This window comes from Callithrix jacchus, chromosome 9 (genome assembly GCF_049354715.1).
Source record: "Callithrix jacchus isolate 240 chromosome 9, calJac240_pri, whole genome shotgun sequence".
Taxonomy (NCBI): Eukaryota; Metazoa; Chordata; class Mammalia; order Primates; family Cebidae; genus Callithrix; species Callithrix jacchus.
In genome coordinates, this window is record NC_133510.1 from 17,927,634 (window position 1) to 17,950,265 (window position 22,632).

The 22,632-nt window shown below is 36.8% G+C and overlaps 1 protein-coding gene across 2 annotated transcripts; it reads left to right on the top strand.

The window, feature by feature from the left end:
* The first annotated feature begins 216 nt into the window (after window positions 1–216).
* RAD51AP1 (RAD51 associated protein 1) lies at window positions 217–22,215 on the top strand. Of its 2 annotated transcripts, XM_054238032.2 has the most exons (9): window positions 217–377; window positions 3,234–3,283; window positions 4,957–5,098; window positions 8,058–8,161; window positions 9,863–9,949; window positions 10,467–10,616; window positions 14,697–14,861; window positions 18,195–18,344; window positions 21,005–22,215. In XM_054238032.2, the coding sequence occupies exons 1-9, from the start codon at window positions 361–363 to the stop codon at window positions 21,139–21,141; spliced, it is 1,002 nt and encodes a 333-aa protein (XP_054094007.1). In that variant the 5' UTR covers window positions 217–360; the 3' UTR covers window positions 21,142–22,215. The 2 variants fall into 2 exon arrangements, with proteins under 2 accessions (XP_054094007.1, XP_078194712.1); XM_078338586.1 differs by lacking the exons at window positions 4,957–5,098; window positions 8,058–8,161.
* Window positions 22,216–22,632: the final 417 nt, after the last annotated feature.

Sequence of the window (22,632 nt, forward strand, 5' to 3'; positions counted from 1 at the left end):
AAGTGCCCCTTTTCTCAAACTGCTTCAATTTAACCATTTTAAAAATGTAAGAAAATGTATTTCTACTGTTATTCTGTATTTCAGAGACAACAAAAACCCTCCGTTGTGACGAAAGTGCAGAGACAAAGCACAAGCTCAGCTCTGGTGGACCGGATACGGAAAAGTGGTGTCTTGGGAAGGGCGGGAGCAAATTCGCTTTCCTAACTGCGCTTGCGCAGCCTTCAAGCATGGCTGGTGGTGATTGGACGACGGGTAGCAGGGGGCGGAGGGTGCCGATGTCTGGTTTTGGGCGGGAGTTGAAACCGCTACTGCAACCAACAAGAACTTGAGAACTGTAAATATCAAGTCTCGAAAGGGATCATGGTGCGGCCTGTAAGGTGGGTAGTTCCTGACATTTGGTGGGGGTGGGAAGAAAACTTAGGGGCATTACATGAGACTAAGGGAAAAGGATCGACTAAGTCCGGATCGCAGCGGTGGTGGGGGTAGGATAGTCGGTTATCGAGAATTCAGTCTCCAGTGATACCTGTAGCTCAGAAGTATCCTAGCATCGTAGCTTTTTCCTTCTCTTTGCCTCCCTTCAAACAGCCGTTGCCGTTTCTTTTATCAAGACCTTGTAATGTTAGCGTTTGAACAGCGCTTTACATTTCACCGAGCGCCCAATTTTGTGTTATTTTAGTTGTTCATCACTGTAGTTATTTAATATAGAAAGAGTAAACATTTCTGTTTTATTGATTTAACATTTCTACGTATAGAGGGTAAGTTACCTCAGTCATACTACCCAGTAAGTGGCAGGGCAATACTCAAACCTAACTCATCACACTGCAGATCGCCTGTGCTTTCCATTACAGTATTAGAAATGATTCCTCTATTTACAGCTGAGTGCCATGGAAGCCTACGATTCTTAGTAAAGTTATTGAACATATTCACTTCTATAATGTATGAAGTGCTGGAGGTTACATTCTAGTGGGAGGTGAGGTTAAGGGCCGAAAATAAGCATCGAAATATGATAGAGTGCAAAGGAGCAAAGCACTACTTTAAATATAGTAGTTATTTTGTGCCTCTCTGAGGCGATAATACATGCACTGAGTCATGAATCCGGGTAGAGGGAAGAGGAGCCAAAGCCCCATACTTGACTATGTTTTAGGGACAGTCTAAAGCTGTAGGATTAACAAGCAGTGGGGAGAATCGTAGGGGATTGGGTCAGAAAAATACGTGCCAGAACAGATAGGGTCTTTTAAGTCTTAGAAAGGAGTTTAGGTTTTGTTTTAAGTCAATGCGAAGTCAGTGGAGGGTTTTAAGTAGGGGAGAGAAATCTAAGTTTGCTTTTATAAAGGTCACTGGCTGCTTTTGGAGAATAAATGATGGATGATGGGGTGACCAGAATGGGAGCAGGAAAATCAGGCTGTTATATCATTGGAGAGCAGTTTGGCATAGGGTATTATCAGTGGACATGGAATGGAACAGATGAATTTGAGATGTGTTTTGGAGGCACTGCAGACAGAACTTGCCGATGAAGTAGATGTACAGGTCAGGGAAAGAATCAGAGATGACTCCACAGTAGTTTTGGTTTGAGGTACAGAATGGATGATCTTTGTATTAATTAAGATAAGGAAGACTAGGAAAAGGAAGGAATGGATTAGAAGGTGTGAGGGATCAAGATTTCTGTTTTGAACATGTTGAATTTGAAATGGGCTTTAAGTATTCAGGCAGTGAAGTCATAATCCCATTGTATGGAACAGCAGTTGTTAAAGTATGTTCTGCAGACTTCTGGGAGTCGCTGGAAACTTCTCTAGAGGTCTATGAGATCAAAATTCTTTATAACAAAACTAAGACATGATTTGCCTTTTTCATCACTTTTATCCTTTGCGCTGCAGTGATGATAAAACTGCTGGCACCTCAGAACAATTAAGGCAGTGACACCAAATTGTACTACTAGTCTCTGCATTGCTTACTGCCATACTCTCAAGAGTAAAAAAAAAAAAATTAAGTTAAGAATATGCTTGATGAAGTAGTGAAAATTATTATATTCATTATAGCTGAACCCCTGAGTATACTTTTTAAAAATAGGCTATTGATTTTATTTTACTGTTATTCAAGTTCAGAATTTCTAAAGGGGTTTTCATATCTTATTCAGCTCTAAATTCTTTAACTCTGAAGAAGAGAGTAATGTGAGTGTACTTTTTATTATTTTGTGTGAGGCAATGGGAAGTATACATAAGCACTTCTACATACTGATGCATGCTAGTTATCTCAAGGAAAAGCACTTATGAGATTGTTTCAGTTGTAAGCTGAGCTTATCTTTCTCATAGAACATTATTTTTACTTGAAAGAACAAACAGCTGACAAATTAGGTTATTCACATTTGGACATTTGGCAAGAGATAGAAATAAAAACTAGAAAACCATTTTATGTGCCTAGTGCCTAGAGGAGGGGGGAAGAAAATTATTTTTCACTTCGAATATCATTTTCTTCTAATGTCCTCTAAAGTAGTACAGGTTGAATATCCCAAATTTGAAATGCTCAAAAATTTGAAGCTTTTGGAGTACCTACATGACATTCAAAGGAAATATACATTGGAGCATTTCAGATTTTAGATTTTCAGATTTGGGATGTTCAACTGGTAAGTTTATAACACAAATATTCCAAACTCTGAAAAAATCCAAAATTCAAAACATTTCTGGTTCCAAGCATTTGCATTTCAGGTGAGGAATACTTAGCCTGTATAAAGATTCATCTTAGGTGGGAGGAACAAGGTCACTCACCATTTTTAAGTGTCCATTGCATAAAAATATTATTTGGTATTGTGGAGAGATTGATAAAAAAGAAAGTAGCTTTTAGTGTCAAGAAATGTGTAATCTAGTAGGGAATATAGAATGCACACACAAAACAGAAGAACACAAACAACGGGAACTTAGAAACGCCCAACAACAATTAAACAGTATAGAAATTATAAGCATTAATTATATGGATTATTCTTACTTAATAAGTTATCTGAATTTTTTCCCTTTATCATATAATCAAAAAGCCAACGATACCCAGATATATCAGGTATAGTTGTAACTATTTTAGCTAATGATAAATTCCTGCAGTAAAATACAAATCATGTTTTAGATTTAAATGTTCTTATGAGAACCCAAACACATTTTCATTTATTCAAGACTGTTAATGGCCTTAAGTAATAGAGGTGAGAAATTAACATTTGTGTTAATGAGAAAATTCTGTTTTGGTCATAGACATAAGAAACCAGTCAATTACTCACAGTTTGACAACTCTGACAGTGATGGTAAGTAAAGCTTCTTATTTTTGCTTTAAAGATTTGGAAACTAATTTCCTCAGAATTTATATGACATAGCTCAAATACTGACTGAGCTGCCCAATTGCATATGAGGTAAGTCTGGAAAGATAGTTTTCTAAGCATTTTGGATAATTACTCTCGGTCTATAGTTGTCACATTGAGGTTTGTCTCCTGTCTCATCTCCGAAGAATCTCTATTAATGGAAATATAAAACAAGACCTTGAAGAAAGGTTAGGCTTATGCCTTTTGAACATGAGTCATAGGTTTACTTGACTCTGCTATGATTGGAAAGTTGAGGAACATTGCATTAGATTATGTTATACGTTGAAATGGATTTAATATTTCTTTCTTAGACCAGTAGAGTTTTCTGTAAGTCAAATATTTAGTAAGTCTTTGGTCTGAAGCAGTCTGTTTTTGCCTAGAGCACAGCCTTAACTGTACCTGCCACTTGGGAAAAAAGTATAGAATACAACCTCTAGCTTTTATTATTAGTTTATAAGTATCAGTGTGTCACCAGATACTTATAAACTGCCAGGTGTGTAGTAGGTGGGGGTGGCAGCAGGTGGAGGGAGTCATAAATTATCCTATTTATGGGGAAGCATATGAGACAACAAGTATTAATGCTTGCTAAGCATGTGATTAAGACTACATAGACCCTGAAGGTATGTATGTATGTGTTGTGTATGTGTTGAAAAGCCGCAGCAGTTTTTTGTTGACAGTCAAGAGAAGAGCTACAACAGTTCTGAGGACTGGTAGGACAGAAAAACCTGTGAGAAACAGTAATGGACTGGAAACGAACGTTCTTTTGCCAGAAAATAAGAAGTTACTGTGGTAGGGACATAGGAAGATTGTTATGGTAATGGAAAGGCGAAATACTACTATTGCAAAAATCCTCAAATAGGAGCTATTTTCTCTTCCCCCATGTTGCTTCTTATTTTCTCTAGCATGGTTAATATACCAGAAATAGGTAATGGACATTTTCTTTTTTTCTGTTTTTGAGACAGTCTCACTCTTGCTGCCCAGGCTGGAGAGCAATGGTGCAATCTCGGCTCAATGCAACCTCCACCTCCCAGGTTCAGGTGATTCCCCCGCCTCAGCCTCCTGAGTAGCTGGGATTACAGGCATCCGCCACCATGCATGGCTAATTTTTGTGTTTTTTAGTAGAGACAGGGTTTCACCATGTTGGCCAGGCTGGTCTTGTACTCTTGACCTCAAGTGATCCACCCACCTCAGCCTCCCAAAGTGCTGGGATTACAAGCGTGATGGTCTTTGAAAGAAGATATTTGTTTACATTGTGAAGTTCCCATAAAAAATAAGTTATTTCCATTTTTCAATGTGATTAAATTCTATAATTTTTCTAATGGCTTTACAGGTTTTTAATCATTTTTTCTTTGACATTTCTATGCTGTCTTAATTACTTTTGCAGTTTTTAGTGAATTGGTTTTTGACAGACTGATATTTTAAAATATAAAGGCCACCAAAACAAAGAAAAGTCAAAATAGATGAATAAGAATAAAGTTAAACAAAATGCTAACAATGATTTTTAAATTGTGGAAATTAAACAATTTGCCTAGCCTATAAAAACTTGAACACCAGTGTAATTAATTTCATTTACTAAGAAAATAATCTTTTTCTTTTGATTTTAATTCACACATGAATAGATGATTTTGTTTCTGCAACTGTACCTTTAAACAAGAAATCCAAAACAACACCTAAGGAGTTAAAACAAGATAAACCAAAACCTAACTTGAACAATCTCCAGAAAGAAGAAATCCCAGTACGAGAGAAAACCCCTAAAAAAAGGTGAGAGGTAAGACATACAGTAAATATATGATATTAGATGTGTTAATTTTAGAGAGACCCAGATTCAAACCCTTGATTTAAATTAGAACTTGAACAGTCATAGGTCTTATTTTACTAGATGCATGTCAGAAAACAGGACGTATTGTTAATTTTTTTCTGGCTTTCTGACTTTAAAAAGAAATTCACAAACATATAAGGAAATACCATTTAAATATTAAAACGATAATGATTGTGGAATTTAGAAGTTATGATTGGTTTTGACAGGACCCAGCACTTGTCTCTGAAGTCCTCAAATCCTACAAGACTACTTTCTTAAAAATGACATTTGCAAGGCCGGCGCGGTGGCTCAAGCCTGTAATCCCAGCACTTTGGGAGGCCGAGGCGGGTGGATCACGAGGTCAAGAGATAGAGACCATCCAGGTCAACATGGTGAAACCCCGTCTCTACTAAAGATACAAAAAATTAGCTGGGCATGGTGGCGCGTGCCTGTAATCCCAGCTACTCAGGAGGCTGAGGCAGGAGAATTGCCTGAACCCAGGAGGCGGAGGTTGCGGTGAGCCGAGATCGCGCCATTGCACTCCAGCCTGGGTAACAAGAGCGAAACTCCGTCTCAAAAAAAAAAAAAAAAAAAAAAAGACATTTACGAGGACAGCTTCTAGAGTATAAACCATGTATTTTTTTTTTTTGCAGAAAAAGATGTCTTCTCTCTATGTTACTAAGATTTGTCCAGCAGTCATAAGTTCCCGTAGTTTCTGGACTAATCATGGAATTTCATTAGATAGTGCCAAGAGGGAGAAAGGAGTGAAGGACGTCCTTAGAGACCCAAAACTTGCAGTATGGAAAGAGATGGACGGAAGAGGAATACTAACAAATGGAACATGGCATAGATGAAGTTTTACTGCTACAAGTTTCTCTGTGAAGAGTTAGTTAGCATGGAGAAACTGACCTCATGTCATGCTCTTTTTTGGTTTTTGTTTTTGAGTCTCTTGTATTACATTTTAAATACATTGAAAAAGGAACCCACACATGGCAGAAAGTATTTATAAATCAGATAACTGATAACGGACTATATCCTGAGTATATACAGTACTCTTAAAACTCAACAGTAAAAAGACTAACAACACAATTTAAAATGTGCAAAAGATTTGAATAGACTTTCTCCAGAGAAGATACACAAATAAGCAATAAACACATGAAAAAGATGCTCAACATCATTAGCTGTGAGGGCAATGCAAATCAAAATCAGAATGAGATAATCCTTCCTACCCACTAGATGACTTAACAAAAAAGACAAGAATATGGAGAAATTTGAGCTCTCATATATTGTTGGTGGGAATGTAAAATGGTATAGCCAAATTGGAAAATGGCTTAGCAGTTCCTCAAAAATATTAAACATAGAGTTATATGACCCAGCCTAGGTATGTGTCCAAGAGAAAGGAAAACATATGCCCACACAAAAGCCTGTACATGAATGTTCAGAGCAACATTATTCATGATAGCTAAAAAACAATGGAGGCGATTTAAATGTCTTATCTGCTAATGAATGGATAAGTAAAATGTGGTATTTACAAAATAGAATAGTATTCAGCCATAGAAAGAAATGACTGCCAATAACTGATATATACTGCAATGTGGATGAATCCTGAAAACATGATTCTGAGTGAAAGAAGCCAGATGTACAGGCCACATATTCTATGATTTCATTTGCATGGAATGTCCAGAATAGGCAAATCCATAGAAACAGGAAGTAGATTAATGGTTCCTAGGAGCTGGGAGAGGGTAACAGGAAGTGAATGGCATGGGGTTTCTTTTTGGGGTAATAATGATGTTCTGAAATTAGTGATGGTAGTTTTACAACTCTGTGAATATACTAAAAAACTGCTGAATTATACACTTTAAAAGGTAAACTTTATGATATGTGAATTATATCTCAAGAAAACTGTTATTCTAAAACAATTAATTCTTTAAGGTACATCTCAGTGCTTCCTCCTTTATGTAACTTTTCCTTATCTTACTTTCTTTGATGTTTTTTTCCTTTTATACTTCATAGCATTTTTGACCAATTTGAATAGGACTTACTATAATCTGCCTTTTATAGGATAATTATTAGCATGTCTTATTTCCCCACCCTCCTGCTTAAATTGCAGACTTCTTGAAGGTACTTGTAATATTCCAGCTAGTGTAGTGCCTTGTATAAAGTAAGTGCTTGGTAAAATATTTGTTAAAGTCTGTGTTGGGAGGAACAGATGTTAAAAAATAATAATATTTTGGGCCGGGCGCAGTGGCTCAAGCCTATAATCCCAGCACTTTGGGAGGCCGAGGCGGGTGGATCATGAGGTCAACAGATCGAGACCATCCTGGTCAACATGGTGAAACCCCGTCTTTACTAAAAATACAAAAAAATTAGCTGGGCATGGTGGCGCGTGCCTGTAATCCCCACTGCTCAGGAGGCTGAGGCAGGAGAATTGCCTGAACCCAGGAGGCGGAGGTTGCGGTGAGCCGAGATTGCGCCATTGCACTCCAGCCTGGGTAACAAGAGTGAAACTCCATCTCAAAAAAAACAATATTTTAACATAGGAGCCATAATATCTGCTAAAGGGAAGTGGGTGAGGTCAAGGAAGAGTTCTAAGTGGAAGTGATGTTTCGACCAAGTCTGTTTTGGGTTGAGTAAGGGCTTCCCACCTGGACAGACCTGATAGTAAGGTGACACATTACAATGAAAGGGAACTGTCACTGCAGAGGCACATGCTCCTCCCAATTCAGACCTCTTGTTCTGTATATAACATGACACAGTGACATTTTAGAGTCTGATCATCAAAGGTCTATTAGTGATGATGATTGTTTAAAAACATTTTTGTGAAGTTAGCAATTCTTAATAATTTAGGAAAATCTCGAACTTTGCTCTTTAGTTGAGATTGATATTTTGAAAAACTCATTATTATTTGTGTATCTATTTTAGGATGGCTTTAGATGACAAGCTCTCCCAGAGAGCTTTTGCACTAGCTTTATCAGTGAAGGAATCTCCAACAGTCACCACTAATGTGCAGAAGTCTCAAGATAAAAGTAACTTTATTTTCTATATATCTCCCTTTAAAACCTTCTTAATGCTTTTGTAACTATTTCTTTGGGTGGGCCTTCACAGAAGAAAGAGTAAAATGTAACTACTTTGCACTCTAAATAGACCCATTTGCAGAGGGTACAACTGGATTCAGTTCTTAATTCAGCTGCCTCAATCTCACAGACATTCATCTCTGCTTAACACCCAGAATAAGCTTGAGGACATGGACTATGAGTCTGAATGTTCAAATTGTGTGTTAGTATACAGTGAACATTTAATTTCTCCATCAAATGAATTGTTCTTTACAGTCCTAACAGTCCATGTCCTTTTTTTCCAGATCAGTTGAACATGCCCTAATCATGGTAATTTTTATTACTTACAAAGGTCATAGTTATTGATTTGGTTAGCAAGCTCAGTAGACTTAAGAGAATGGCTTCTGGATTTCTCTGTTGGTTTTCTCCTTTGATTTTTTTGGCAACTATGCAGCAGATCATACATTAATATTCTAGAGAGGCAGAAATCATTTCTGAAAAAGATACTCAAACTGCTTAAATGCTTTTTGGCTTCAAGTTTTTATGTTGGGGGATATTTTAGCTTATTATCTTATTTAGGGGTGTATGTGTGTCTTTTTTTCTTTGTTTTCCAAATCAGTACTGTCTTCTTATTTATTTTTATTTGAGACAGGGTCTCGCTCTTGTCACCTAGACAATAGTACAGTGGCATGATCATGACTTAGTATAACCTTGACCTCCTGGGCTCAAGCAATCCTCCTGCCTCAGCCTCCTGAGTAGCTGGGACTACAGGCATGTGCTACCATGCCTGGCTATTTCTTATTTTGTAGAGAGGGGTCTCAGTATGTTGCTCATGCTGACCTCAAACTCACAGCCTCAAGCAGTCTTCTCGCCTCAGCCTCCCAAAGTGCTGGAATTACAGGCGAGAGCCACCTTGCCTGGCTGCCTCCTCTTTAAAAAGAAATGAAAGTTTGATTAGGAAGACTTTTAGTAACCAAGAATCAAAGAAACATCAAAAGAGAATTACATCACAATGTAATCATGAATTACATTTAAAATTGAGGCACTGAAATTCATCTCTTTCTTTTAAGACATTATAGAATGTATAAGGGGAGTTCCTTAGAAGTATTAATATTATACCACTTCTTATTAAATAATCCACTTTGTAGCATTGGAATTTAATAGTACCAATTAGAATGTCTTAAAGTCCTCTCAAAATGCTTTGGATTTTTTAAGGTTATTATAATGATTGGTGAGTTCTTAGTTAGTAAAAGCATGGATTTGCCTACACAGAATTGATAGTTAATATCGAATGACCATTTCCTGTGCATTGGACACAATAATAAGCAATTTCCATGTAAGATCCACATTTTGTCTTCGGTAATACCACTATGTGAGATACTATTTTTATCTCCACGTTATAGGTGAGGAAATGAAGTTTTGGGATAAGCAACTTGCCCATGGTCATATAGCCAGTTTACGTGGTAGAGCCTGAATTTAAACCTAAGTATGTTAGATTTCAGAGCCCAGACTTATGACCTGTCATGTTAACCTCTCCAAATAAAATTATTCTGCTAGTTCGAGTTTGGGATCATTTATCTATATCGAAATGCTATTATATTTTATATTTTTATATTTCTAGATATTATTTGATTGAGATATACCTGAATGTTCTTTCTTATTCCTTATATTTAGGTGCTGAAGAACATGTCAATAGTAAAACAGAAGCAATGAATAAGTCTCCTCATATCTCTAATTGCAGTGTAGCCAGTGATTATTTAGGTAAGTTATTATATTAATAATAATTTTTTTTGATCAACAATGCTGTTTTTCTGACTTTTGTTTAAACTGATGAAATTGTGGCTAGAAGAAAGTTCTCGAAATTTGTCAAGGCTCTCTTGATGTCAATGGCCTTTATTTCTTTGCATTTTATTCTATTCTTTCGTACTGCAGACACACATTCTACCCTGAAGGGTCATAACTACCCATGGCTTCTAGTTGGAGCAACTGATCTTTGAAGAAAGGGGCTGCATCTTCCGAGTGCTAGTTTGAAAATTTTGGGGGAAAGATTATCTCTGTTTGGGTCTTGGATTTGTCCCTAAAACTAAAGTTTGTTCCCAGGGCACTGATGCAGAATGGTTGACCCAGATTGGGCTAGTAAATAGTCTTACTACTAGAAGCAGGGGAGGGGTGAACCCAGGTGAATAAAAACAATAGCTGTAATAGAGTTTGCTCTGCAGTTATTGAAATATCAGCTGTCACAGAAAGTTTTCCTTTGATTTTTATGCCTCTCCTGAAGATTTGGATAAGATTACTGTGGAAGATGATGTTGGTGGTGTTCAAGGGAAAAGAAAAGCAGCATCTAAAGCTGCAGTACAGCAGAGGAAGATTCTTCTGGAAGGCAGTGATGGTGATAGTGCTAATGACACTGAACCAGACTTTGCATCTGGTAGGTTTTATCCTGCTTCAAAATTAATTCTATGGGAATTCAGTCAAAAAAGTTCTTGGAAGCCATTAATTATGCAAAGCATTGTGTTAAACCTTTGGGGTGTGCAAACTTCAGGGACACACAGAACAGTTAAATTCAGTGATAACATTTGGGGAAAAAGCTTTTTCTAGGAGTTAACCTTTAAGCTATGCCTTGAAAAATGAATAGCGTTTCAACAAACTAAAGGTGTAAAGTAGCATTTCTGACTGATAGAAAGGCATTACCCGTGGAATAGACAAATGCTCATACAGGTATTGAGTGGGGCTTGCTAAGACGAACATGGAAGAAGCTCAATAAGGAGGCTGGTACTAATCATGGAGAGTCTCAGAAGTACTCTAAGAAGTCTAGACTTTTTTATCTGTAGGTAGTAGAAATTCATGAATTATTCTGAGGCAGAAGTGATATGAAAGCTATATTTTATTATGATGGTTTTTAGACTCATTTAGAAATTGGGCAAATGGAAAGTGTAGTGACCTTGACAGAGATACAGTAATTAAAAACTCAAATTAATAAATTCATAAATTTAGGCCAAATCAGATACCTTATTTTAGATTTTGATATGCTATCAACGAACAATAACAGATTTGTTCATCATCACCGATTCAAGTAATATTTGAGTGTTTTTTGTGTGCACTATATTCTAGATTCTAGGGATACAATAGTGAACAAAACAAACAGCTCCTCTCCTTGTGGAACAAAGGAAATGCATAAAGAAAGACTGTTTTGCATTTATTTTACTTCGGGAGGACCTGAGAGACAGGAAAATGTAAAGACACTTTGAGCGCCAACATGATGCTCAAGGAAATACTCATTTGAGCATTTTGGATTTCTGCAGTTAGAATGCCCAACTGGATATAATGCACATGTTCCAAAATCCAAAAGAATTCTGAACTCTGAAACATGTCTGGTCCCAAGCACTTCAGATAAGGGATATTCATATATCCAAAGTAATTGAAAGCAGTATCTGAGAGAGATATTTGCATGCCCATGTTCATAGCAGCATTATTCATAATAGCCAAGAAGTGGAAACAGCCCCAAAGGACATTTTAGCTTTCCCCCTGCATTCACTTGCCCTGGATGAGAATAGAAAGGACCATGTGTGACTCATTAATGAAAGAAAAGAGAAAATTGCAGAGAAGATAAGTCTTTTCTCTAATGATTCTCAAAATCCATAACTGAAGTGTTTGGGCCTTCCAGATTTTCCTCTATGACTTGGAATTTTGGGAACTCCAGCTCCCCATCTCTAATTTTATTTAAATTGCTTTCTCAGTTGACTAACGAAGATTAGTTGGACCCCATTTCTGAACAAGCTTGTTAAACAGAAATGTAGCCAGCTTCTACTGTGTATCCTCTAGGGCCAAGAAAAGAATCCTTAAGACTTCTAAGTTACTGAACACATGCAATATCAGAACAGTGGGATACACAGAAAGTTTTGTTCTACATTATCTATTCTGAGAGTTAGGGAAAACTTCCTCCACTACTTACCCTCTTTGAACCTCTTTGAAGGCTCTTGGGATTCCTTGAATTTTCACGCTACATTTATAACAGACTTCATGTGATCTGCTGGCCTATTTTGGGCTAATTCTGTATAGCACAGTAACCATTATGTGAGTATGTGAGTTGATTACTCTATTTTTAAATTTTTGTGTGGGAACAATGATAGAATAAGGAAATTGCAATTTTGAGATCATAATGACATTGTTTTTTGTTCTTGTTTTGTTTTGTTTTTTGAGATAGAGTCTCGCTCTGTCGTGCAGGCTGGAGTGCAGTGGCACGATCTCGGCTGACTGCAGCCTCCACCTCTTGGGTTTAAGCAATTCTCTTGCTTCAGCATCCGAGCTGGGACTCCAGGCATGTGTCACCACACCCCAGCTAATTTTTGTATTTTTAGTAGAGATGGGGTTTCACCATGTTGGTCAGGCTGGTCTTGAACTCCTGACCTCCAATGATCCACCTGCTTTGGTCTACCAAAGTGTTGGGATTACAGGTGTGAACCACTGTGCCCCGCCCATAAATGACATTGTTGATTTAGGTAAAGGTCATCAGTGGAAGGTTGATGAGGATCTTTACAATGGTAAATTCAGGCTGGCATCAACTGAACCACCTAAAACAGGGACAGCCACACATTTTATGATTTCTGATATGATGTAATATGAAGTACAGAGCTATGAAGTATATTCTTGCCAAAAAAAAAAAAAAAAAAAAAAAAGGTGAGCCTGAATCCAGTTAAGCCTTGAGAGCAGAATTCCAGCTCACATAAAATACAAGAATATGGCTGGGCACAGTGGCTCATGCCCATAATCCCAGCACTTTAGGAGGCTGAGTTGGGCGGATCACTGGAGGTCAGGAGTTCAAGACTAGCCTGCACAACATGGTGAAACCCCATCTCTACTAAAATACAAAAATTATCTGGGCATGGTGGTACATGCCTGTAATCCCAGCTACTCAGGAAGCTGAGGCAGGAGAATTGCTTGAACCTGGGAGGCAGAGGTTGCAGTGAGCCGAGATCATGCCACTGAACTCTGGTCTGGGTAACAGAGTACGACTCCATCTAAAAAAAAAAAAAAAGCAGGAATAAGTTACATGACACCATGAGCAAGAAATCAGACAAATCCAGAACTTAGGAGAGTCTGCAGGACAATTGACCCAACTGCTTCAGCAAGTCAGGGAAGACAAGGGAAGACAGGGAAAAAATACTGCTCTATATTAAAAGAGATTAATACAGACCGAATAGAAGATGATACCAAGAAACTAGTGTTAGTATTGCTAGATGTGGCAATGGTATTGTTATGTAAGAAAATGCTGATTTTTTTTAAGAGATACATTCTGCAGTATGTAGGAATGTAATGATGTGATACCTTTGATTTATTTTAATAAACTACAAAAAGGGAAGAGAAGAAGAAAAGAGAGATGGATGAAACAAATGGAGCAAAATGTTGATAATTGTTGGATCTGGGTGGTGGTTTATTACTGTCTACTGTGGTATAGGTTTGAAAATTTTAGACGATTTTTATTTCACAGAGATTATTTCATATAGATAGGTTGATATTAGTATGTGGGGATAATAGCGGCTATCTCTGAGTGGCGAGATGACAGAGTAGATTTTCTTTAACAAATTTTTGTATGGTCTACATTTTTTTCAATAAGCATGTACTGTTTATTTTTTATTTCATACATTTTTTTGATTTAAGCATTTTCTGCAATAAGCATGTTCATACTATTAAAAATGTAAGAAAGTTTTATATGAATATAGGACTAGCCCTATTTACGCTTAGTTTTCAGAGTTTATTTACAAGGCATGGTTTTCTGATCCTAACCTCCTCAAAAAATAGAATGATAATTGCTTAAGTATCAGATTAGGACATGCTTGTTTCCAGAGCAGCTGTAGCACTTTCAAAATTAGATCACTGGCTTATTTTTTCCCATGAAGGGCAGAAAAGCCTTTTTGAGAAATAAAAGTTTGTCCAAAATGAAATCAGCTCTAGGATTATCTATTAAGATTGTTGTGTATGGTTATCTCAATTCTCAATTGGTCTATTCCAGAATGTTGAAATTTATGTGATTAAGGGAAGGCTCACTCTTACCATAAATGCATTGTTTTGAAAGATTAGCATTGTCATACCCTCCCATTCTTTTCCAAAGTTACTGAGTTAAAGTGCTAAAATCTGAAGTAGAGATTACTGATGGGAAATTTATAGTGATAATGGTAATAGCAAACAATTATATTTTGCTTGGTATATGCCAGATGTTATTCTAAACGCTTTGTTTATATTAACTAATTTAATCCACACAACAAGCCTGTGCTGGAGGTTTATGGTTATCCCCATTTTCTAGGTGAGGAAACTGAGGCTCAGTGAAGTTAGTGACCTGTGCGAGGATTCAAACCCAAGGCACCCACAATGTCAGCTGCAGTGTTCTGCGACTGGAAACAGTGCAGCACAAAGGTGCCTAAGAACCTGCTGCCAAAGCTGTGGATAAAGTTAAGACAACAGAGTCCTGACTTTTTAGAGCAAAGATGAAGTATGTAATCTTCTGTTTTAGGTGGAGATTCTGAGGATGATTCTGATTTTGGTGAGAGCGAGGATAAGGATGAAGAATTCTCTATGAGAAAAAGTAAAGTTAAAGAAATTAAAAAGAAAGAAGTGAAGGTAAAATCCCCAGTAGAAAAGAAAGAGAAGAAATCTAAATCCAAATGTAATGCTTTGGGTAAGCTTGGTCCAAAACACTTAATTTTATAAAGGCAATGTATGTGGTTTATTTGCTGTATTTTTCTTATCTTTGCCTTTTTCTCTTTAACATTTTCCTAATGTTCATTTCTTGTTAAAATATGTAAAGGGAAGGTAGGGGTGGAGAAGGGTGACAAGCAGATAAGAATGCAGAGTCCACTGCCTGTGCTAGCACTTATTACCTGACCTCGCTTTGGTACTCATGGCCGCTCTCTGTTGTCACCTGCATTCTACAGTGAAAGACTGAGTCTCAGAGAGGTTCAATAATTTGTTGGAAATCTTACATCTAGTAGGTGAGGGGCTAGAATTTGAACCCATGTTTGTCCATTCAGTGTCTGAGCTGTATCTCGGACCCCATTTTCTCCAGGCAAAACAGGGAAGTTTGCATGATTCTAATTTTTTGCTTTTGTGCTTACTTAGTTTGATTTGAGAGCTCTTTTGCCACGTTTAGGGCCCTTTTTTTTAAAAATTTCTCCAAAGCAATTTCCATTAGAAACTTATTTTTAGGATAAAACGTTTAAAACGTATGACGACTCAAACATGGAATACCTGTTTCTTGTGTAAAAGAAGTTAGGATATTTTTGAGTTCACAGTATATGATAGGTTATTGCAAAATATATCTGTCATTAACTGAATTTGTTTTTCTTGATAATCATTTTTATGTCTTAGTTTATTTAATATATATGCTATTGATATTAAAAGTTCCATTATTTAGTCTTTCCATTTATTTATAAAAGCTGCTGTCACCTTAAGGAGCATGTTGCTGAGTACTTACTATGAATTAAATGAGAATTAAGTACTGATTGAGTTATATTCTTCTCTGTCCTGTATTCTGAATCAATGAGCTTTTAATTAGAGTGTTTTTTTAATTGATTACTTCATCTGGGTTCCAGAAATTAGATATTAAATACAAGGCTTTTAACAAAAGCCACAAATAACAAATAACCATAAATAAAAGCCATAAATAACAAATTACCACAAATGTAATGTCTTAAAACAACACATATTTGTTATTTTGCAGTTCTGAGTATCAGACATCGAAAATGGCTCTCACTGGGCTAAAATCAAGCAGTCAGTACGACTGTGCTCTAGGAGACAATCCACATTCTTGCCTTCTAGCTCCTTGGCGGGGGGTGCCTGGATTTCTTGGCTTGTGGCCCCTTCCACCGTCACAGAGCAATGGCAAGGACTTTCTCATGTCATGTTACTTGACTGACTTTCCTCCTTACATTTACTTATAAGGGCCCCAGTGATTACATTGGGCCCCTCCAAATAATTCAGTATAATTTTTCCCATCTAAGATTCTAAATTACATCTGCAAAGTCCCTTTGCCATGTAAGGTAGCATATTCACATGTTCTGGTGATGAGGATCTAGATGTCTGAGGAGCCAGTATTCTGCCTACTACAAGCTATAATATGAAAAAGTTATTAACACCATGAATATATTTTGTATTTTTTTTAGACGTTTGTTTATGCTTCTTCACCAAGACACACTGATAACTAAAAATAAAATTTCAGTTCCCAAATTGGAATTAGCCATTTAAAATCTTTTCTGTATCCCTCGGAGCAAGTCGCTTCACAACTGAGATTAATATACAATATTAGAAATAAAATTTAACCATTAAGTGATAGGATTAGGAATTAGGAAAAATTGATGTATTTAGTAATGTATTGGGTAAACTTTGAGAATTGTATCCAGCACTTGTTATAATTTTCCCTTGATAGAAAAAATGTTGAGAAATGTCTGTCCAATATGGTAACCTCTGGCATGTGTGGCTATATTATATTTAAGTGAATTTAAATTAAGTAAAACTTAGAAAACAGTTCCTTCGTTTTGCAAGCCACGTTTCAAGTGCACAGTAACTCTGTATAGCTAGTGGCTACCATATGGAACAGCACAAAACACAGAACATCTCTGTAATCACAGAAATTTCCATCAGACAGTGCTGATCTAGAGGATGCAGATGTTAACATTAGGAAGAGTAAAAGGTGAGAATGTTCATATTCATATGCATTTAAATACCTCTAGGTATCTCAAAACAAGCACTATCTTAAAGAGAACTTATATGCCACCTTTCCTCCTCCCTCCCCACCATGAGAGAGAGAGAGAGAGAGAGAGAAAAGAAAGAAAGAGAAAGACAGACAGACATACTTCAAGACTTGTGTTCATTCTCTAGATAAATGGCACCATCAAGCATGTCATGCCCATGTCATGCCTGTGCCCATGGCAGGAACTTGCAAGTCATGGATTATTTCTTCGTCTTCATTGCTGCCTCCCACCTATCTATTTTTGCTAAAACATAGCTGATGTGCTGTCTTCCTTCTATTCTCCACCTTAGTAGGCCCCCATTTCCTCTTACCTGATTGCCATAATACTCTTCTAAGCGAACTACTTCTCCTACACTACCACCAGAAAGATGTTTTTAAAATGCAAATCACTCCTGAGAAAAATGTATGCATGATTGTGACTAGCTAGACTCTTTTACATGGTTTTTTATAAGTAATCTATACCCTGTATCTGTCTCTCACCTTTCCTACCCTTGAAATTTCTGCTCCAGCCATATACTGAACTGGTTAGTACTACTGGCCCAAGAACTTGGTGATCCTCCATCTTTGCACACTGTACTCCCTCTGCCTGGAAAGCTTCCCTCAATTTACCTTTACTCTTCAATGTTGATTGGGTTCAGACCATCCTCACTCACCTCCTTCTAACTTCAAAATATATATACCCAGATTGTAGTTTCCTTCCCTACTTGGCATACCTGTAGAGTCTGTCATATCCCTTACCACACTGCAATTTACACATCTTTACTTTCCTGTTCTTTCCACTAGAGTCTAGTGACTAGACCATAAAGTCCTTGGGAGCAGGAGCCACGAATGATACTGTTTGTAACCCTGGAGCCTGACACCTGGTCTCACTGACACATACTGATGAGACACTATTGTGTAATGGTTGGTTACAAGGATGGACTTTGGAGGAAAATCTGATTTCTAAGCTTAGACACTTAACCAGCTGTCAGACTGTAGTCAGATTGCTTAACGTCTCTATTTCCTTCTCTGATAGTGGGGAGATTAGTATCTGTATTGGAGTTGTTGTAAAAGGTTAAAGGTAATGTGTGTGATATGCCCACCCACTACCCAGTATATTAATGCTTATAAAAGATGGCTGTTCTTAGGCTGTCAGTAAATGTTTGTTGATTAATAAGTTTATTTTTTATATGATTATGTAACTTTATAATTTTTATACATACATGCTAAACTTACTTTTTCTTCCTGAATGACAAACTTTTTTACGTTTATTTTTCAAATAAGTGACTTCGATAGACTCTGCTCCAGCTGCTGTCAAATCAGAATCTCATTCCTCGCCAAAAAAGGATTCTCTTTCTTCAGATGTCACTAGGAAACCATTACAAATATGCAGTCCTTCAGCTGAAAATAAGAGACCTAAATGGGTCCCACCAGGTATGGTATATTTATCAAGGGCAGTAACTTGGAAAATTATCACTGGTAAATTGTTTTCCTAGTTATAAATGTCATGTGTGAGCATTTCCCGATATTATCACATATTCTTCATGCTGCATTTATTTAACCATTCCCTTATTGTTAGACATCCAGGTTTATGATTTTTTAGTGCTATAAGTAAGATTCCAATAAGCACAAATGTCCTTATTTCAGGAATCTCTGAGCACATTACTGATTATTTTCCTAGGATAAAATTTCTAGTAGGATAATTACAGTGTTAGAGAGTATAAACATTTGAGATTCCTGATATATGTATTTCTGGCAGCACATCTTTTGCCCAAGACCTGCTTGACCTCCACAGTCTGACTGAAGCCTTGGGATCTATATGTGGCAATTCTAGCATTTAGCAAATGCTGTAGCAAAGTCAACCTCTGACTTTTACAAATTTCGCTTCTCTTTGTTTTCTTTCGCTCCACAGCCAAGCCTCATGGATCCTTCAAGAATTCTCTAACCTTCACCCTTCTTGACATTACTAAAACCCTAATCCAGGCCCAAATTGTTGCTGCCTTCCTAAGCAGTCTTGTCTTTACTTTCTCTCATCCATGGTCCCTCTAATTCAGTGAAACTCTCTATTCAGTGAAACACTTTTTGTCTCTCAAACATGTTATGTTTTACTCTCTCAGGGCCTCTTTTTATCCTCCTCTGCCTGGTATATCTTTCTTCATATGTTCCCTCTCCTTTCCTAAGCCCTTCCAATTCTACTCCTGTTTTTCTTTTGAGTGGCCTTTTTTGATTCATCCACAGTCGTCACTCCCCTGATGACTAGTATTCAGCTTTAGGCCTGAACTGTGAGGCTGCATGATTACTTAACTAACAGAGTCTTAATTTCATCATATGAAATATTGGAAACAGATGTAATCTTTAACGTGCATTCTGGTTTACAAATTCTAAGATTTTTAATGAGGACCTAAAAGCTCTTTGGAGAAGGAAAGGAGGGAAGATTAATTACTGAAATAATGATGTCATAAAATTCAAAGAGTAATACTTAGTATATTTCTAAGAATAATTAGTGCTTCCCCAATGAAAGAAATGTGAAAGAAATGACATAACTGTAGAAATTTAAAAGGAGCATAATAAAAAACATACAAGGAAACAGTAGAATGATGGATAAAGAGTTAGTATCATAAAGCACAAAGTGCTTATAAAGTCAGTATGTGATGGGGTCAGGCAAGTGATGTAATGGGTGAGTTGCGCACATGCAGTAGACTTGGGTGAGTAGGAATTTTGTTGGACTCAGGAGCACAAACCCTTTGGAAGGAAGCAGCTGCTACTCAGCTGTGTCTTATAAAGGATTAAGGATTATGGGCCTGGTATTTCTAGATCTGATTTTTGTTTTCAAGAGTAGCCAGAAATTCAGATTTTAATATGAAATCTGCTAATCTTTGTAAGTTGACTTTTTTTTTAAAGCACCATGTGAACCAAACAATATATCTGAGAGCTAGATTTGGCCCACACATTGCCAGATTGTTACCTATCTTATACAACTGGAGAAGACCGCCAAGATCCCAAAAGTAAAATCAGCCAGCGGCGTAAATATACCAGTGTCCCCAAGAACTATTAATATAACTACAAAATAGGAAGAATTTCAGTCTTGCTGGTAATTAAAGAAGTGTAAATTAAAATAAAATATTATTTTATACCTCTCAAACTAGAAAACGATAAAGCAGTATAGTCCAAGTTACAGGGTAGCAGGTGTAATTATTTATTTTAAATTTATAATACTGTTGTGTAGGTGAGCAACTACAGTCACCATCAACTGTGAATATTAATGTGGATAATTTTGAAATAGATGGAAATAATTGCTACATTAGGGTAATAGTATAAATGAAACTAGTATAAGTAAATAAAAACAATGTTTGCCAGTTTAAACGGTATGTAATAATTGAAAACTAGACTATTCAAGGACTACTTGTAAAAATTGAAGGACCTTTAAAATGCATTTGCTTTTTCTTTGACTTTAGAAATTATCATTGTATGCATTTCTTTTTTTTTTTTTTTGAGATGGAGGTTCGCTCCTTACCCAGGCTGGAGTGCAATGGCGCGATCTCGGCTCACTGCAACCTCCGCCTCCTGGGTTCAGGCAATTCTCCTGCCTCAGCCTCCTGAGTAGCTGGGATTACAGGCACGCACCACCATGCCCAGCTAATTTTTTGTAATTTTTAGTAGAGACGGGGTTTCACCATGTTGACCAGGATGGTCTCGATCTGTTGACCTCGTGATCCGCCAGCCTCGGCCTCCCAAAGTGCTCGGATTACAGGCTTGAGCCACCACGCCCGGCCTGTATGCATTTCTTTATGCCTTTACAACTAGTGTTATTCATTCCCAGCTTTCCTTTTTCAGCTTTCTTGGTGAAGTTTAAATGTCATTACCTTGACTTCTGGGATGTTTGGAAATAGGCATATTTCCAAATATTGTATTATTTCTGCTCTTTAGCACATTTCATTCTTTTGATCTAGTCTGTTGTTTGATAGACTCTGGAAAGCAGAATAATGAGAATAATGCTTAACTACCTTTTTTCTTTTTTGCTTCTTGTTTGTTAAATTAATCTTTGTTAAGAGATTTCTGACATCATCAGCATCACATCATATGTTTCCTTTTAGCGGCATCTGGAGGTAGCAGAAATAGCAGCAGCCCACTGGCAGTAGTGTCTGTGAAGTCTCCGAATCAGAGTCTCCGTCTTGGCTTGTCCAGATTAGCACGAGTTAAACCTTTGCATCCGAATGCCACTAGCAGCTGAGTGTGGTACCAGAGGAATGTTTGGTTGAGAGAATTGCAGCTTTACAAGGGTGTTTATATTTAATTTGTGTTTATATTTGAGGCAGGTATTGTCATATAAAGGAATCCATTACCATGTCCTATAAATGATCTCTAGCTATTTTAAGTTTATGTTCTCTGTAAAGCTCTTCAAGCCTTCAGTGAGTTTTGTTTATAAGAACTGTCTTCTCATGCCTTTCCTTGTGAAGAGCATATTCTATTTTTCTATCAGTTCTACATGAAGGAAGTCCACATCACATGCTGTTCTTTTCTAGTTACATGATGTGCCTTTCTGGCTTTAGCTAGTTTATAGCACCTTAACTGTTCAGTTTTATGTGGCAGAGGAAACATTCTTATTTTTCAGAAGACATTTCTGAAATCTTATATGCTACTGAAGCTACCTTGTCAGTTTTATTGCAAAAGTTTTTTGTATTTTAGCCAAATCTTTTTATAGTATGAATTTGGAAATATTTTACACACTAAAATGGTTGTGGTTTTATGGCATGCATCTCCTATGTAGATGGTTATTCTATAGCAAATAGAATTTAAAGACATTTTATTAAATCTTCATTGTCAAAACCTTTAATAAAAGTGGATATATTTTGAAATGCTCTTTTTCTTGATGCCACTGCATCCACCTGTTCCTGATTGTCCACATTTCATGATAAAATGAGAGCTCTGCAGAGAATGTTACCCTTTTTGTTGTAAATATGAACAAGGGAAAGCTGTTTCTTCAAGTAGTTACTTTTTGTTAAGTTCTTTAGAAAGCAGTTGTCAAGCACTTAGTCATCCCTATTGTGATATTAGATAATACAGCTTTTCAGGAAGCTTAGATTTGAATTTATGTTAAAAAACAATTTATGTTGAAAAACAATATTTCATATTCATGGTGAAAATTTCAACTAGCTTCTGATCAATTTTTAATAAAAAATTTCAAATCATGTTAACTTAAAAAATATATAATACTTAACTCAGTTTTTCTTGGTTTATTGAAATGTCCATGTTAATGTGAAAACAATTAATTTAGAATTGTGATTAAAGTGAGCATTTGTCTACCGCTATTGTATACTTTTTTCTTATCTAGTGTATATTTTTATAGTATCATATACCAGCCCCCTAACCTGCCCCACCTGTCTCCTTTTTAGAAACATAATTTCCAGTTATGTAGCACTGAGGTTCTCTATTTGGTACAGATCAACAATAAACAAGAGCCTACTCTGTAGTAGGTACTGATATATTGAGTACCTAATACAGAGTATAGGTATATAATTGATTAATCATCTGGCACTAGCTTAATGACCTGTTTTGCTATGTTATTCATATTTATAGTTTATTTTTTTGAGGGGGGTGTTGAAAATTGCCTGATTTTAAAGTACGTTAAAATCAGCCTGGCTGAAGGCACTGATACCTTCAAGTTGCCAAACCCCATCTTACACACCCTGTGCATTAATTATACTCTGATGAAAACATTTCA